Source organism: Hylobates moloch, unplaced genomic scaffold (assembly GCF_009828535.3).
Source record: "Hylobates moloch isolate HMO894 unplaced genomic scaffold, HMol_V3 SCAFFOLD_4, whole genome shotgun sequence".
NCBI classification, from domain to species: Eukaryota; Metazoa; Chordata; class Mammalia; order Primates; family Hylobatidae; genus Hylobates; species Hylobates moloch.
In genome coordinates this window covers 20,070,652-20,090,087 of record NW_026652279.1, presented here as the reverse complement: position 1 = coordinate 20,090,087, position 19,436 = coordinate 20,070,652, and the positions used below count along the sequence as shown (strand labels likewise).

General features: G+C 39.1%; 1 protein-coding gene across 5 annotated transcripts in view; it reads right to left on the bottom strand.

Annotated features, from left to right (window-relative positions):
- Positions 1-19,436, bottom strand: part of CNTN4 (contactin 4) — a 991,759-nt gene that overhangs the window by 69,428 nt on the left and 902,895 nt on the right. For all 5 annotated transcript variants that reach the window (XM_032149528.2, XM_058437175.1, XM_032149525.2 and 2 more), the window contains one exon: positions 8,126-8,253. In XM_032149528.2, coding sequence (XP_032005419.1) covers positions 8,126-8,253 — 128 coding nt within the window. The remainder of the gene's footprint in view (positions 1-8,125; positions 8,254-19,436) is intronic.

Genomic DNA, 19,436 nt, shown 5'->3' with positions numbered 1-19,436 from the left:
AGTCTCTTTGAATTGCTGGAAAAGAAATTAATTATGTGTTTCACATATAATGAAGCCAAAGAGTCATATCCTGTTTGCCTTTTTTGTTTGTTTCTTTTGTTTATTCTGATTAGTAAGTATTCATTACAAAAGAATTCATTAATTCATTTTATAGGAGAGTTTTTTCCTTAAAAGAAAGAAATTATTTGTATGGAATGGGTTAAATATCACCAGGTAAAAGGTATCTCTTCTACAATATCTGAGAGAGAACTGAAAAAACAGACCTTCTGTCTGGATGGCTTTGCCTGCAATATCTGACCATGTAGGATTCTGACCTGAGGCATTCTTTTTAATTTGAAATATCTTACATATAAAACTACAACAAAAATTTACCAATATGTGCTCATATTCCCTCTTCCAGAATTAGCAGGCTTTAACACATTCTCATGTATCTCCAGCCTTTTCCCCCCCATGAATATATATTAAAAATTTACCCAAACAGTTATTACCAATACAGCTAAAGTCCTTTCACATAATCTCACTCCAGGCATCCTCCCCACAAATACTGAGTTAGGGCTTATGCCGCATGTGTATTCTGTATGCAAACATTATAAGGTATTATTTTACATTACTAATTTTATATTTAATCATACAACATATTAAATAAAATGATACCATATGTATTATTCTTTAATTTCCTTGTATTTTTTTTTATTACAAACAACAACACAAGGAACACCTTTGCAAGTCTGCCTCGGAACATGTGTGAATCCCACTAGGTTAAATGCCCAGAAATGGAATTGCTGGGCCATGGAGATTGCACTTTCTCAATTTTACTTGCTCTCCACAGTATCTATTGCAATTTCTATCCCTACTCAGAGTGTGTGAGTACCATTTTCCTCACATAGTCACCAACAAAAGGTACTGTTAGATGTTTCTCTTTTGCCAATCTCATATGTAAAAAATCACACCACACAGATGCTTACATTGCCTTTCCCTGATGATTAATGAGGTGATGTTACTGCACAAGCTTCTTGACCCACAGAATGTCTTTTATGCCAAAAGCAAAAATACGAGGCCTGTCTTCAGCAGAGAGGCTTTGCTATGAAAGGACAGAGTTGGCATAGAGAAATGTAATAGTTAAGGAATTGCATCTTCCCTCTAGACCAAGGATGGAGAAGTGATGGGCAGGCTGGATTCAGGGCAGACTGTCATGGTACGCAATCAGCATTACAAAAGGAGATAAGGTTTTTACAGACAGATTCGGACAAAAGGGGAATCATTCTATTCATGATTGATATTGCCAAAGGCATGTTATTTGCTCAATCTATGTGGCTCTCACACATGTCCATAAGAATGTCAGAGGAAATAATCATGCCCTGTTTCATCAGATTTCCAGGTTATGTCACGCTTTGTGAAGAGAGGAAGAACAATTACCGATCCTTCTTTTAAGATTCTCCTACCATAGCTGGTACCAAGTCCAATGTGACAGATCTCAGATCTAACACAATCTAGTATTGAAATGTTCTGGCCAGATGTTCTTCTACTGAGGGACCTACCATAATTAGCATTTAGCACTTCTAATGACAAACTTTTCCTTCCCACTCTAGACGCCTAGGGTCAGAATTTGTGTTAATCCTGTTAGAAATACCCTTAATTATCACCTAGAAATAATTGGTTCCAGTGGAAGACATCTAATTAGGTTGAAATGTATTCAGTTATAAGGGACCAATGTTAAAAGCTTTTGTTGTGTGTTAGCAGCCAACCGTCATTGTATGTTACTGATTTCTGATTGATCCCCTGTCAAATCTGGATAAAGCCTTGAACAATTTTACATAGAAGATTGGGCTGCTTCAAACTCATTGGCAAAAGAAAGTTCCAGCTGAAAAGACTCTACTTTATTGCATCTATTATGCTATGCATGGAAAGGTTGATATTTCTCAATGTCCTACAGTTAAAACAGAAGAATTTTATATAGTGAGCAATAGTAATGCTGTAGATAACTCTTTGGTGCTGGTAAGAATATATATATGAAGAAATCTGTTCATTTAAACATAAATAAACTTTCTACGGGATGAACAATGAGCACTCTTTCTGGCAATAAAGGAACCCATTAAATGTTCAGTAAACCACAGGAACATCTTTGGTTTGTAGGGTTGAAGAATGAAAATACAAAATAATTTCTTGTTAGGTGTATGTGTGATCTTAGTTAATTTCTACCAAAGACTTCTTTTCTATTAAAGCTAAAGTATAAATTTATTTTTTCTTATTATAAAAGTAATTCTATGCACTGAATTTAGACATTTAAATAAACAGAAAAGCCAAAAGAACTCTTTTAAAATCCAGACAAAATTAGGGTAAAACTTTATATAGTCAATTTCGAAATAAAATAATGCTATTAGAGGAAGAACATGCAGTCTGAGAATTATGAGGTAAAGGTGGAACAGTTCAGCTGATTTAGGCTGGTGACAGTGGGAGGTTTAGGAAGTGAGTAGTGCTCTAAAAAAAAACACCAGGTCATGTGCTTTTTACTTTAGGGTCTTCTTAGCTTACTCTTCTGGTTCCAGCTGTGTGAATCCTCCCCACATGCTGGAGAATCAAATTGAATAATTGTTCCAGTGTCTGCCAAGTAATTTTCTTCCTCCCTCTCAATCAATGATTTATTATCTCTCCTCTGGATTTTCAACTTGTATCCAAGTTCTAAAGTCAACCCTTTGGATACTGGGGTGAGGCTAAGGTCCTGGGAAAGAAAACTCCCTACCAATTCCAGCTAATAATCAGACTCAAGGACATGTGGAAATTTCCAGCATGCAAGATCAGCAGGGGTACAAGAAAAGTTGTGTATAGCTTGGCCAGACTATACCTTGGACAGAATTTTGAAGATCTGAGGAAGAGAAAAAGTTATCAAAGAAAGGATAAGTATTTTTTTTTTTTCTGTGAAGGACTTAATAGTAAATATTTAAGGTTTTGCAGAAGTGGCAAAGTTGAGGATATTATATAGGTACTTATATATTACACAGTCTCAGGGGGTGCAGTGGCTCATGCCTGTAATCCCAACACTTTGGGAGGCCGAGGCGGGCAGATCATCTGAGGTCAGGAGTTCGAAACCAGCTTTGACCAACATGGTGAAACCCCGTCTCTACTAAAAAATACAAAAATTAGCTGGGCGTCGTGGCATCTACTTGTAATCCTAGCTACTAGGGAGACTGAGGCAGGAGAATCGCTTGAGCCCAGGAGGCAAAGGCTGTGGTGAGCTAAGATCTCACCATTGCACTCCAGCCTGGGCAACAACAGGGAAACTCCATCTCAAAAAAAAAAAAAAAAAATTACACAGTCTCTGTCATAACTACTCAACTTTGCTGTTGTAAGGCAAAAGCAACCTTAGTTAATATGTAAAAAAATGACATGGCTATGTGACAACAAAACTTTATTTATGGACACTAAAAGATGAATTTCATAAAAGTTTCATGCCCAAAAATATTATTGTTCTTTTGGTTTTTTTTCTCAACCAGCTAACAGGTGAAAACCATGCTTAGCCCCTGGGGTATACAAAACAGGTATGGATTTGGCCCACAGGGCATAGTTTGAAACCCCTGAAAATGCAATGTTCTAAACTGTGACGTGTATAAGGATCAATTAGGGTATTTCTTTTAAATGTAGGTTTTTCCAGGCCTCCTCCCTAGAGAGTTAGATTTGTTAGGGTAGGAGTGAGGCCCAGGAGATGTGCATTTCTAATATGCACTCTACTGAACTTTCACTTGCCAGGTGGCATGCCTGTACAAAGTTCTTTGGTGTAGGACAGCGTTTCCCAAAGTATAGTCTGGAACTACCAGTTGCAAAATTGCTCAAGGTCAGTTTGGATGTAGCTCAGCAAGATGACTATGGTAACAGCATCCACAGCTTCATGCCCTACATTTTGAGTCCTGGAGATAATCAATAGGAGTGAGGGTTGCTATTAACATCGTTATCTTGTTGAACTACATCCAAACAAATACTCTAAGTTGCTCTTCTCTAGGCCTGCTACTTAAAAATATCTGTCATATGAAACCCGTATGGCAGAGGCACTGTGTCATGCAAAATCCCCAGCCACCACCACCCCTTTAATGCAGCAGTAGAGATAAACATGATTTAGTAAGTACAATGTTGCATATAAATGTACCCTGCCCTCCATATAGTTCTTAATGATGTCAATGATCACAAAAGCACATTTTTGTTTAAAGGTCAAACATTATGCTTTCTGTTAGGATTTGAGGGTTTGACTTAAGAACTGTTCTTGCTTAAAATGAAACAGCAAACCAAATCCCAAGTATATTATAACTAGCCTGAAAAATAAAATCAGTAAAATTTAGGAATTCAGATGATGGGATGATAATCAAGAGCCCCCTGGGCACCTGTCAGAATTCTGCAGTTTGGGAGCCTGCTCATGCAGAATCTGAACATTTATCCATGTGACGATTGCTTGTCAGAGGTTTATTCTAAACCTCCTGTATCTGGTGGAATAGATGTGCCACCTCCCTCTCCTCCCCTACTTGCTGACCCTATGTTTGACACTATCTTCAGCCTCTCTCCAAAACATGGGGGCAAGGGTAGGGAGAAAGAGAATTGGATTTTAAAAGCATGGTTAATGATAGAACTATTTTAAAAAGGTTAGAAAAGATATGTTCTATGCCTGACCTTCACGGTGTTTTAATCCCAGACACATGAGGAAATCGGAAAGAATACAAGCACATTTTAAGGTTAGAGAACACCTTCTCTGATAAATTAGTCCCTTTGTAGATCTCAAAATTGAATTAAAATACAGCACTCAGTCATATTTCGGGCTAAGCTGTTACATTTGCATTAAAGGTGCAGGGCTCAAGCATTTTGATGTGGGATTCAGGACTTGGCAGAGTTCATGCGGAGTTCAGAATGGTTTTCTCTGCCTATATCGTGCTTTATGGGGCAGATTTTTAAATTACATTTCTCAGTTTATATTAACGTCCTTCTTGGAGACCTAGCAGTGTGGATGTGCCCTCTGCAGACACACGTACTTCCCATTAACACTAATGGGAGTCAGAACCAACCACACTGGGAGATAAATGATCTCCCAAATCTCTTCTGACCTTATCTAAAGTAACAGGATTTTTAACTCCCATGAACATATTGGCCAAATCAAACTTTTTTTCCCCACCTCACCTAGAAGAAGAATATGAGAATCAGAAGACCTCTGTGGAGAAACTAACGCAGCTCAGAGCCAGGAGCCACAACCAGAAATAACTCTGCTTGGAAACACATGAATTCTACCTGTCAATCAGGCTACCTGGGCACATCATCCCTTAACCTCATGGCTCATACCTACACATCCCTGCCTTCCTCTTTTTGTACTGAGTCAGGCTCTTCCTGCCTCAGTCCTTCCTCGTTCTCTCACCTATTAGGAAATTTCAGTTTTTAAAGTGTTGTGCATGTTGCAGCAAATCATGTGGCTAGCATAGGCAGGACATACTAATTCTGCATCTATAAGTCCACTAAAACTCTCCTGGAAATTGTCCTCAAGTCACGTTTCCTAGTTTTAGACATTCACATATACTATCTTCATGATTTTTTGCATATCCTCCTATAACAATGCATATTTAGTACTTTTCTTTGTACTGACTCACTTCTTTACTTAAATTTACTTTGAAATATTGTTGTTATCGTTGCCGTTAATGGAAAACTAATGTTCCCCTAATATACCTTGAAAGAAACAAATAGTTAATAAAATTTAAAAAAATTGTAACTGTAAACTGCCTAAAACTATATCCTATACTTACTTGGGTGAATACCTGTTCACGTTTTACTAGAAGGCAAGAAACAAATTATTTTGTTTGTTAGAATAGGTAGAAGTTACTATCTTAGCAATATTTATAACCACACAAAAATGAGGCAACTATAACATATTTAATCCCTGATATATTTGTAGGCTTTGCACCATGATTCAGTGTAAGATGAGCAGCAGGGAACTACACAGTTGGTTGGGAATAGTTTTGTCCTGGGGCTTGTGGTATCACTGGGATACGAACTCTGATGGGAAATAGAGTCCTCTCCTTTCTGCCAACTCTTGTGAGAGCCAAGGAAGCCAATACTTATAAGAAGGATGAAATAAAATACAGAACATACCTCGTTCCTACCTGTGAAAATACCCTACTTTTAAGAATATGAGACACCATGTATCTGGTTTCTATGCTTAGCTGTTTCGAGTCTTTCATATTCTTAGTCATTTCTTTATTATAGGCTCAGTTCTCTTTTGCTAATTATTCTATTGGGGTGGCAACATCATAAATGTTCATTTCAACATGATTTAAAACACACGCATATCCATTTAAAAATATATAAACAACAAAACAAATACTAATATTTCTTAGGTGCCAGACACCCTGTTAATCGCTTAGCATGGATTACCACAGTCATCAAAACAACCTCAATTTATGAAAATATGTTTATAAACAAAACAATTATTAATATTTCCTAGGTGCCAGGCACCATGCTAATCACTTAACATGGATTTTCACAGTTATCAAAGCAACTCCATGAGATTGGCACTGCTATTATCCCCACACAGGCTAGTTGTCTTGCCTAAGAGCTAGTAAGCGGTAGAAATGAGACTCAAACCCAGATCACTCTGACTTGAATCCCTGTCTTTTAACTATGATTTAAGATGTCAACCTAATATTCTCTTATATCTCCATAACTCACAAATAATCTATAACAGGTCCCAGCTCTGTGTCTAACCAGCTCTGAAACATTGAGATCTCTCTTGGTCCTAAATGATTACTAAGCTTCCTTTAGCCAAGACAGTCATACATTAGCAAAGACCTCTAGCTAGAACTGTGCTTTACAATTATTATCTAACCTCTTTTTCCTTTGCCTGTGAAACAGAGTGAACAAGCAGTCCATCATACACTGATGCTAGTGCTCTGAGGAAGTAATTAATAGACTGAAATAGTTGTAATCAATCTAAACATATATTTAGTTCTAACTCTTGGACTTTCTATCTGCATGGCCAAGTATGTTAATGTTAAAAAGACTTCCCAAAAGAGTACTACATTTCCAACTTCTAATGACCCTAAAATATATAATTAGGTAATTTTTAGCTTTCTTCTTTAAATTAAAGGCAATTTTTTTTTGATATTTTTATTTGCCTTCATCTGTCTTCACCAAGGGAGCCACAAATGGGCAAGAAGGAAATAATATGATATGACTCATCTGTATAAATTACTCAGAAACAAGAAAGGCTTCCTGTTTCCTGGTGCAGCATAAAGAACCGAGAAGAACTCAGAATCAGGATCTGGGTTCAGGTTGCCTTCTGCTACTCGTGACCTTGAGAGAACCACCAACCTGAGCCTCATCTTCCTCAGTCAAATCATTGCCAACATCCCTTCAACTCAAAAATCCTATGACAAGGCAATATATAAAGTGAAAGAAATGCAAATGAAATGTAAATTAAGATTTTCTCCTTTTCAGTGGTTACTTAGCACTTCCAGCCCATGCCACGAAGCTAATATTAAAATAGTTTCACTCAGGTGCTTTGCTAAGAGCATAAAGGACTTTCTGCCACAAGAATTATAAAGCACCCAGGCTATGGTATATGGGAATTTTATTTCGTTAAAACCAACAAGGTTGGCTGGGTGACTAAGGCAAAGCACAGAGGTGATCAAAGCCTTTTATTAGTATAATAACCTGTATCCATATCTCCGAATAAATGGGACAGCTATCTTAAAAATTACCAATGTCATTGTTTAAACAATGTTTGCTAAAAATAGTACATGAGTCTTGAGTTTTTAATTTGTTGGAATAGTGTTCCTAGACATGAATTTCAAATCTATAGAGACTTGAAAGAAATTTAATTAAAGGATTGAAGATAACATTAGTTACAATACTATAATAGATACAATGGCTATAATTCTAAAAATTGTATTGGATGATTCTGAAATAAGATAGCCTTTCAATCATATTCATTACCAGCAGTTTTCTAAGAATTATTAATCATATCATGTTTGCCATGATGAATTAATTTAGCAATACAGTGATATCTGTACCTATTAATATGAATGATGCCACTTCTATAGATTATGTTATTAGACATGAGGACACATATATTAATATTTGAATTCTTTGGGTTAGCCATTACCTTTCACTACCAAGTTTCCAGTACTGCTAGCAGTTCCAAAATGGTTAGTGGCTATACAGGTATAACTCCCAGCGTCTGATTTAGTAACGTTGATGATTCTGAGGTTTCCGTCTTCAGAAATGGTAATTCTGAAATCAAAGTAAATGAACCAAAAATGGTGAAATTTATCTCATATGACCTATTGCAAATTATTTCTGTCATTCTGTCATTGTTCAAACCATAAATCATTGCTACATTATTTGACAGCCTCATCTTTATTTAGGGTATTTGTCCACTTATACATCAACATAATTGAGACATGTGACTTGTTTAGTGTTTTTAACTCTTTTCTTGCTAAAATGGTCTCAACAGTCAGTTGGAATAACCATTATAAATATTAGATAGGTTGTAACAATTTCTCTTTGGTAGCTCTAACCACATTAGGCAAAGGGAAGGCTTATGGTAGATCACCATTAGTCTTATAACTGCTAATGAGGAATAAGAAAAAATCCCTTGATTAATCAATTTAAGTCTTTGCACTGAAAGTGTTTTTTTCTAAATGAGAGCCTTAAATTAAATGAGGTATTATTAAACATATTTATTTCTGAAATATGTCAGCCAATACATTTTTAATGAGATGTAAAAACTGAACTTAAAAAAAATTAAAATATTCCACAACTCAGTGTGACTTTGGCAGAATAGCAAATGTGGATAGTAAACCTCAGGCCCCACAATTAGAGACAAACATTTACTTTCTGCAGGGAAGAAAATGTTTTTGTTGACAGATGCAAAATCCAGAAGAGGAAGAATTTTGAAGAACTCTTGTTTTCAACGTGACTACCAGAAGAGAAGTAGGAAAATACAAAGATGAATAAGACAGACAGCTTGGCTTAGAGGCTTGTCAGAGAAATAAGAAACGTACATAGATAGCTCATTCAAGGTAAATGTCTGTTAAATTTCCCTTTTATTTCAAATCTGCCCACATCTTTCCATCTCTTCCACTCCCTCCTTCTCACCTCGTCTATCAAAACAGCCTCCTAATTGGCCTGCCTATTTCTACTCTTGTCCCTCAAATCCATTCTTCAGTCAGTGGCCAGATGATCTTTTAAAATTTAAATCAGATTATATCACTCTCCTGGCTTAAAGCTATATCCTTGGCTCTGCCATTGCATTCTGAAAAAATGTCTTGCTGGAGCCTTATTATAAAGCCTAATGGATCTAGCTTTTTAAAAAGCCTCTCTTGCTTACTATTTTGTTCTAATCTTTCTACCTTCAATGAACTCTAGTCACACTGGCCTTCTGCATATTCCTAGAGTATTTGAAATCTTTCCCACTTCAGGGCCTTTGCACTTGCTGTTCTGCCTGCTTTGAACACACTTCTCTGTATCTGGACATAGCTGTCACCTTCTCACCTTCAGTGATCTCAGTGTAGAGGTAGCTTTTCCTTATAGATCTTTCCCAACTCACTGTTTACAGTGGTTCTCCCTGTCTCCCTGTTTTCCTGCAGCCACTTTATTTCTTCCCACTAAATTCAATCTGGAAATTTTATTTGTTTGCTTGTTAGTTGTCTTATCACATGGAATGGTAGCATCTCTGAGGGCAGGGATGGTGTTTGTCTTAAGACTGAACCTCCTGGGTCTAGTACACAGGATGGCATGTAGTAGATACTAGAAATATTTCTTAAGTGGCTGAGTAAATACATGAATAAAAAAATAACCTAAGGGAAAAATCGATAATACATTGTAGGAATTCAGAGTGGTTGAACCACTTGGCACTCGTGCTAGACTTAACAGAGTCCTTTGAAATATATGAAACAAGGGATCTAGGATGGGCAGAGCCTCATTTCATAGAACTTTTGAGTTAGCATTTTAAAAACACAGGTGAAGATGTAAATGCACTGGGTTGCAAATGCTGTATATACTTTGGTGAAGGCTCTTACGGATGGAGAAGCTACAGTCTTCCTGAAGACCCAGTCTAGATCTATGACTCAGTCTGATGAGAGGGTATGAAGGTGGAAGAACTCTACAGAGAATTTTGGAATCAGAGGGATGGGAGTTCACATTTCAGGGCTGTCGGTTCTAGCTGTACCACTAAAGACAACTTACTTAACTTTCTCAGTTTTTACTTCCTCTTCTATGAAATAGAACTAACAATGTCCATCTTATAGATTGATAGCAAGAATTAGGTAAGATAGGGTCAGTAAGATTCCTAGAGGTTTCCTGATATTCACTAGGCAGTGGTTCTCTTTCATCTTTAAAATTGTGTTTGCTAGGCTGGGTGTGGTGGCTCACACCTGTAATTCTAGCACTTTGGGGGGCTGAGGCAGGAGGATCACTTGAGCTCAGGAGTTTGAGACCAGTCTGGGCAACATGGCAAAACTCTGTCTCTACAAAAAATACCAAAATTAGCCAGGTGTGCTGGCTTGCGCCTATAGTCCCAGCTACACGGGGGGCTGAGGTGGGAGGATGGCTTGAATCTAGCAGGTGGAGGTTGCAGTGAGCCGAGATGGCACCACTACACTCCAGCCTAGGAGACAGAGCGAGACTCTGTCTCAAAAAAAAAAAAAAAAAAAAAAAGTGTTCTCTTATTTGGTCATTTGTATATATAGGAAAAATTGGACAACATCATTTTAATATATTTTCTTTTAATATAGTAATTACATCAGCCTTCTGTTTGTATTTTGACTGTTATTTCTGACAATTTGAAATCAATATGCAAATTAACTGAGTCATCCCAAATCAAGGTACAAGATGCAGACAAGGCACAAGGGCACCTCTGGCTGGGCAGTTTGTACCTGCTGGCGGTGCCTATGTTGCTTTCTGGTAGAGGCCTGGCGTTGGAGGTCTTGGCCTTTGGGCTGGGGTGACCCATGCTCCTGGTGGAGGCAAGGGAGCCGAGCTGGAGCCATGGCCAGTGAGGTGGTAACTGCTAGGCCTAACCATTGCTGTCGAAGGATTTGCGGCTCATTATATTTTGCAAACCAGGAAGCATATGGAGCCTCAGGTAAAACAAGTTTTTCAAAGTCTACTGAAATCTGCCGTCAATGATGGCCATTACAGAGGTGTCTGAACCCAAAATGACAAAATGAGAAGCAGAGGTGCAAGTCCTTCCGCCAATAAAGAAAGAATAAGAGATGCTCATAAACGCATTACTCTCTTAAATCACATCACTCAAATAAAGGAGAATGTCCTTACATAGCAGCCAAAATCTATGAAGCTAAACATTTACTAGAAGATCAAGGTAAAAAAATAAGTAAATGTACGATGAATTTTAAATTCTTATTAGTTTACACAGATGATTACCAACTTCTCATAATAAAACATCTCAAATCTACAATTAAAAAAATAATTTAGCATAAGCTAAATCAAAGCTCTGGCTAAAAAAAAGACACAGGCAAGACGGCCTTTTGTTCATTCACATCACAGCGACGCATACAACAGTTGCTCAGTAAAGACCATCTGATACCTCATTTGCCAAGGAGCAGATGCACTGACAAAAACAGAGTGGTGAACAGATCTTAATTACCTCAATAATCACAAAAATAGCTTTAAAAGAGTTAGTCACATTCCATTTATAAAATAATTTGCTAGAAATTGTGAAACACTGGCATATGAGAATTCAATATGTAAGGTGACATTTGTGTTTTATGTACGGACTTATCTTTCATGAGGTAACACTGGCTTGGAGCATAATGAACATTCTGAGGGGTGAGATGACTGTTTAAAAGCAAAAACACCTATTAATAACTTACACCATTAAAAATAGTATCACGATCATTCCAAAAACCTAAAGCCATCGCCTGTATCAAACTCTGACATGCCGAAGGAAATGAATGCGGAAACAAGTAAAGGATTTGTCATCAGATTACTTGGATTCTAGCCTTGACTCTGAAACTTGTCAAGTATACGGCATAGCCAAGTTACTTATGCAAGCTCCGAGACAGAGTTTCCCAACCTTGGCACTGACGACATTTTGGAATGAACAATTCTTTGTCCTGGGGGGGACAATGGGCAGCATCCCTGGCCTATACCCACTGGACTCCCATAGCTCTAACCCTTCCCCAAGTCGTGACAATCAAAAATATCTCCAGAGATTATCAAAGATAACCTGGTGGGTCAAAATCACCCCAGTTGAGAACTGCTGGTCTAATTCAGTTTTTAAAATCCCTTCTTCTATAATGAGATAAGATAGGTGAAAATTTCGTTAACTTAAAGTGCTTCACACTCTTCAAATGTTTTCCCCACTATCATTTCCATCCCTGCTTCCTACTTTTGGTAACTGCATTGCATAAAAGCCAGCTAGCTTTTAACAGTCTTAGTACAAGGCTCTCTTTGCCCCTTGTCCTCAGAGTTTCCCTATCCAATTTCCTATGGGCCTGAGAAATTACAAAATAATTTTATAAACTATTATACTATTCATTTTAAATATTTCAGTGCCTGATATTGGCTTAGGGTCTTAACTCTTCCACTGTTATTTGCAAAGAGGTAAGTAAAAGAGGTAAGACCCTAACTGTTAGAATTCCAGGTGAGAGAAGGACAGTGAGGGAGATCATTTGTAGAAGGGGTAATTTTCAGTAGCCTTCATTAAATCACATCATATTGCTGTGACCGCTTATTCTTACTACTATGCAAATGTGGGGGTAATATGAAGTTTGATAAACTATTCTTTTGAGAAACTCAACCACTTTTTTATACAGCAATATAGTGTAGTAACTAAGAACATAAACGCTGGAACTAAACTGTCTAGGCTCAAATCATGCTTCTACTACTTAGGAGTTGTGTGACTTTGGGAAAGTTAATCTCTCTGTAACTCAGTTTCCTTGTTTGTAAAAATGGGATAATAAAAGTAACTATATATATATCTCATAGAGTTGTTGTAAAGATGTGCAGTGCTTACAACAATGCCTGACCTGTAAAATACACCAAGCAGGACAGGTGCTTGGGCATATGGAGACACTCATGAATAGACCAGAGTTAGCCACATGTTCTATTAAGTGAGGCTCTGTGCCTTCCTGGACCCATTGTTTCAAGCAATTACGAAGGATTCTGTTAAGGCTAAGACAACTGCTGAGTAGTTCCGCCACTCTGAAGTCCTACAACACATTATGATGCCTCACAAAGCATACAGGTGACATCAAACAGACACAGAAGGGGCATGATATATTGAACTTATTTATTCATACTTCTTTACTAAATACCTCCTATACATTAGGCTTTGTGCTATGTTTTAGTGATGTGAAAATTATTGTTTCTGTTCTCAAGCTCATAATAAATCATTACTTGTGATGATTATATATCTAGAAATAATGCCAATGTGTTCTATACGATAACATACACATTTCTATAAGTGCACAGTAAAATAAGCATTACTGTTTTCAATGGGAAAGCTGTTTGACAAACTATCTAGGTATAAAGATGGGCAGGGACCCAGAGCTGGCCAGTCAGGAGACCCTATTCTCTTGTCTACAGTGATTGGTGTAGAAGCATGCCATCAAAACCAGGAGCTCTTTGAGAAAACATCTCTTTCTGCTGGGATTGCTAAATTTGGAAGATGGGAATCTAGAATTGTTGGCAATTATTTTGCCTACCACATAGAGAAAGCATGCCTTAAGGAAGCCAACCAAAGACAAACAGAGCCCAAGAGAAAGAGAGAGAGAAAGAGACGCAGAGACCTTATGACATTTTTGAGCCCATTTCTGTCCATGGTGGAAGTCAACACCTTGGATGCCCCAGTTATGTAAGCCAATAATTTAAGATATTAGAAATTGAGTTTTCAGCCCCTACAACAGGAAGAGCGCAATCTTTCCAAGAAATTACTGAACTTGTTCAGGTGACGGTGGTAGTAAAAGTGGAATGGAAGGAATGGATTCTGAAGATGATTCTGTGATGCCTCAATAGAACTTTTTGGTAGAAGATTGATGAATGCTATCTATAATGGAAGAATAACCACAGAGTTCTGAATATGAAAAAACGTACCTGGTATTTCTTCATACACAGCTGTATCACATAATTTTGGCTATATCTTTCTGCATATAAAGGCTAAGTATACAATTTGACCTGCTGCTTTTAATGTGTTTTATGTGATTTTTTTTTTTTTTTTTGAGACAGAGTCTTGCTGTCTCACCCAGGCTGGAGTGCAGTGGCACGATCTTGGCTCACTGCAATCTCCACCTCCTGGGTACATGTGATTCTCTCACCTCAGCCTCCCTAATAGCTAGGCGTGCACCCCCACGTCTAGCTAATATTTTCTATTTTTAGTAGAGATGGGGTTTCACCATGTAGGCCAGGCTGGTCTGAAACTTCTGACCTCAAGTGATCCGAGGGCCTCAGCCTCCCAAAGTGCTCAGATTCCAGGAGTGAGCCACCACACTCGGCCAATGTTTTATGAGATTTTTATAAGCCAGAAATAAGCAATAAAGCTAGCATTTGGCCTTGGGGTACAAATTTGGCTAGCTCAAGGAAAAATTTGAAATGCAATTCAATATAAATACTTAGATATTTTCTTCCTTTCCATTTGGATCCTCTACCAACTTAGAAAAATAGTTTTTTTTTTTTCATCAATATAGTACCTAAATCCAGTCCAAGGATAGTGATACAGGAGTTAAGGAGAAATTATTTAGGCAGATAGTGAGGGTACGGCAGTCCTCGGTAAGGTTTTCCTTTTTTTTTTTTTTTTTTTTTGAGACGGAGTCTCGCTCTGTTGCCTAGGCTGGGGTGCAGTGGTGCAATCTAGGCTCACTGCAAGCTCCGCCTCCCGGGTTCACGCCATTCTCCTGCCTCAGCCTCCCGGGTGCCACCACACCCGGCTAATTTTTTGTATTTTTAGTAGAGATGGGGTTTCACTGTGCTAGCCAGGATGGCCTTGATCTCCTGACCTTGTGATCTACCGGCCTCGGCCTGCCAAAGTGCTGGGATTACAGGCATGAGCCACCACGCCTGGCCAACGTTTTCCTTTTAATGAAAAGCAGCCCCCAAATCATTTTCTTTTCTAACAAAGAGCAGCTTGTAAAATCGAGCTGCAGACATTGACAAGCAAGCTGGAAGCTTGCATGGATGAATGCCGGCAGCTGTGCCAATAGGAAAAGACTACCTGGGACTAGGCATGTTTAAAATAGTGGCTCCATCTTCCCTCCTCCTTGCCAGCCACGTGCACAGCAAGAAGCAGACAACACAGTGGTGCTGGCCAGGCAAAGACCTCATTTGCATAATATTAGGGTGGTCCAGCCAGCTTCCCCACGAGTTATGGAAACGTCACACCTGGTCTATCCAATCTTTGGGCCCTAGGTAAATCAGATACCGTAGTCCCATTGGAACGTTCCTCTCTCTCGCAAGAGAGGGAGCTGTTCCTTCTCTTTCTTTTGCCTATTAAACTTCGGCTCTAAACTCACTCCTTGTGTGTGTCCGTGTCCTTAATTTTCTTGGCATGAGATGTCAAACGTCGGGTATTACCTCAGACAACAACGCTGCTTTAATAGCTTTATTTTCATGTTTGTTTCTGGATGAGATTTCAAAGTTTCCTTTATGGTCCATCTCATCTTGGTTTCCTCTAGTTAGACTGCTGACTGACTTGTAGCTATTAGGGTGATATTGAACTTTGAGCTCCTCCTAATACTTATGAGTAGTGATGGAGTAAGATAAAAAGAATTGAAAATGCAAATCTGTTCTTGGCTCAGAATAGGTTAGTCCTGACCTACCTGTGGGCCCTTTTTAAATTATTGATGGCAACAGAGAAAAGTCAAAGATGATAAAGCAGCAAGTAGTAAAAACACAGACGTGACACAAGACTTAATTTTCCCTATATGAAAAGAGGTCATCTAATTCACAACACGGTAAATTACCTAGAGCATAGAGAAGCAGTTGTTCCCTCACTGTCATTTGGAGATTTTGGATCCACAGAGGATAGGAACAAATCTGGACTCATGAGATAAATTGAATCTCTCTTTCTTCATATGACGCTCTGAGATGCAGCAATTGAAGAGTTGACATTGTCAGTCCTATAAATCAAAACCAGTCTGGGGACACAGGACCTTTAAAAATGCTGATCTTTTCTTTGTGGGGGGGGGCTTTAGTAACACATGACAAAAGCTGCCAACTTCACTCTATCACCCAAAAGAGGAGGATTATCCCAACATGGAGACCTATGATTTTTCTGAGCAGTTCAGCAGGAAGCCTAACTGCTGTAGAGGCAGACAGCGTATCCTTGCTTGCCTTTAAGTCACACTGAAACACTTCGTTAGAAATAAAGCCCTTTAGAATACAACTTAGAAAACCACTTCTCCCCTTCTGCAAAGAAAGAAATTATAGAGTGATCATTTCCTTTCCACAAACAAACAAAATACACAAAAAAGTGACAAACTGTTATGTTAAATTTTAAATCATCTTTATTATTGTTAGATCAAGAATAAAGCAGCTCACTTAAAATTATGTGCAATTAAAAAAAAAAACAACAAAAACTCAAAGGGCCTTAAAAGGCTTCTACTCTATTTTATACATGATTGGTTCCAGAAAACATGTTTGAAAGCTGAAAGCCTGAAAGTGAAACAATAGATTTACACATTACAAGGGAGGCTAGACTCCTGAAGAGCTAAAATTTATTACAAAATCCCAAACATAGTTCAAATAATTACTGCTACTGTCAACAAGTAGCCCCATTTTTCTAAGACGGTTTAATTATTTTTTTCTCTCTCTTTTCTTTTCTCATTCCCCTGGTTCCCCACTTCCTACTTAGCCCTTTAGAAATGCAAATATAGCCTTTTACCTCCCCTTCACCAGACACTCCCTACAGGGCAAGTTCATCTAACTATGCGCTTAGGCGCTCCAGAAAAGAAATTTTCACCCACCATGAGGCTGCCTCAGTTTTTCAAACTCCCTCCCACCAGGAGACTGCCTCAAGAGATAGGAAACTCCTTCCCATCTGGTGAGTTTGCAGTCTAGTCCTGTCCACAAAGGTGCCAGCAGTCACAAGCTCGACCACTTCGTAGATAAGGCACCAGAGCTATCACATGTTTTGCTTGCTTCCTGCTCTACCTTTTAAAAGTACCCGCTTTCTGTTCCAAAAGTGAAGCGGTACACTTAAGGCAGGACATCTGTATTTCTTTCCCCAAGCTGGCTTTAGAATAAATCACTTTCTTTATACCAGACCTCACTCTTGTTAATTGAACTCTGCAAGGGGCGAGCGACTAACTTACATTTTGGTAAGACTACTTCTCAGCTCAAGCAAACTGGGAAGATGGCAGAGGGGAGGATGGCAGAGAAGTCACAGGAGGCCTGGCTCCAGGAAGGAAAGACTGCTGACCCCAGGGGCCATCAGCGATGCCCTAGAATGAGGGCGGTTAGACAGGCATCCCCCAACCAAAGGTCTCACGTACATCATAAGGCAGGACAGAATTGGGCACGTGTCAGCGAGCCCGTCATTAATAGACCAGAGGAACTTCACAGCCACAGATGTGCTTGCTTTTTCTACACAATTAAAATAACAATCTAATAATTGTATGATTTCATATAAAAGCCCATTCCTGGCTAATTGTGACATATGGGAAGATAGGGCAATACTGGCAACATATAACCTCAGGGCACCAATAGGCTGCAGGAGACAGGCAGCAGCCCCTTTGAGCAGATGGTGGGTTTTCTAGCTCCCATCTATGCCTGGCTTGAACCTCTCTTTAATGTTCCTACCAGGCCCCTGCAGGCCTTTGAGACTGTGAGCCCTGACTTTAAACCAGTAGCAGCATGTGCCTAAGTACATGGGGCAGGGATTTAGGGTAGCCTGTGGTTATGAGGCCACGATCTACTTCAACGTTTCCACTCGAGACATACTGGACAGAGAGAACAGAGCAATGGAGTGGGAGGGGACAATGGGTGTGGTGTGGTAGTAGTTTCCTATGGCTGCCATAGCAACACACCACAAACCAGGTGCTTTACAACAATAACGATCTATACTCTGGCAGTGGTGGAGGATGGCAGTCTGACATGAAGGTATTGGCCAGGTTGGTTGCTGCTGGAGCCTCTGCGGGAGAAACCCTTTGGTTCTCTCCCAGCTTCTGGTGGCTGTTGGCCCTTTTGTTTTTTGGTGTTCCTTGTCTTGCAGAGGCATCACTCCAATCTCTGTCTCCATCATCACATGGTGCGGATGTGTGTCTCTTTATGTTGTCTTCCCGCTGTATCCAAATTTCCCTCTCCTTACATAAGGACATCAGTCATTGGACTAGGGCCTATACCATCCAGTACGATCTCGTCTTAACTTGATTACATCTGCAAAGGGCCCAAATAAGGTCACATTTTGAGATTCTAGGTGAATATGATTTTTACAGGGACACTGTTTAACCCACAACAGGTATCAAGAGAGGAAACCCCCCAGGGCTGTTAGACCTTGTTTGAAGCCCTTAGACGAGGGGCAGAGGAAGTGATATGCAGGAGGGGTTCTGCTTTTGTGGGCCTGGCACCACCTCCCATGCCCACTGCTCAGCCTCCTTCCAGCCTGTAGAAGGCTTGGCCTTTTCCCCAACAGCAGCTAACAGAGACTTGCAATTATTGCTGTCTCGGTGATACAGTAACAATAAAATGAGGAGTATAAAAGACAGTTTGGGGGTCGTAATGGGAATGTATCAAAGAATAAAAGTCCAGGAGGAAAAAAAAGATTAGAGCCTGCTTGCAATTTTAATTTCTTCTATAATTAACCCAGTTTGTTGGTTGGATTAAACTACATCTCTCATTTGATCTTTTTCTTGTTACTCTGGCCAAGTAATAAATATTTACTTTGGTATTAAAATTATAACCAAAATTAGACAGAGGAGGATCTACACCAAAATGGCAACCTATGGTTTTCTAAGCTGTTCTGCCTGACTGCTGAACTGCTTATGAGAAAGGCATTGTCTTTACTTGCCCTTGAGGCGAAAGCAATACAGCATAATTTTGGAATACAATGCCCAAGAAATAGTCACAATGCGGAAGGAGTGGAGAGGTGGCAATGAAGAGACAGAGATAAAGAGTCACCTATTCAACCTATCAACAGGAGAATTAGCCTGTGACCGCAAGAGCTGACATATGGATGCAGTACAGGGGTCCCTGGCTTTCTGCCAGCTGAGAAATTAGAAAAGCCTGGCAGATTAATTGGCATGGGTAGGCCGTATGCTATAGACCTACCTGATAGCAAATAACACCAAGGCTTTTCTCTGAAAAGAAAAAAAAAGACTCGTTTTGGTTTGAATTTCCTTGGCTATCTCTTTTAACAAAATTCAAAAGGTATTTTAACTTTTAACTGAAATTTGCCCAAGCTTACATATTTGATTTCAAAAGATATGTGGAAATTCTCAGCATGATGGGAAGGAATGAAT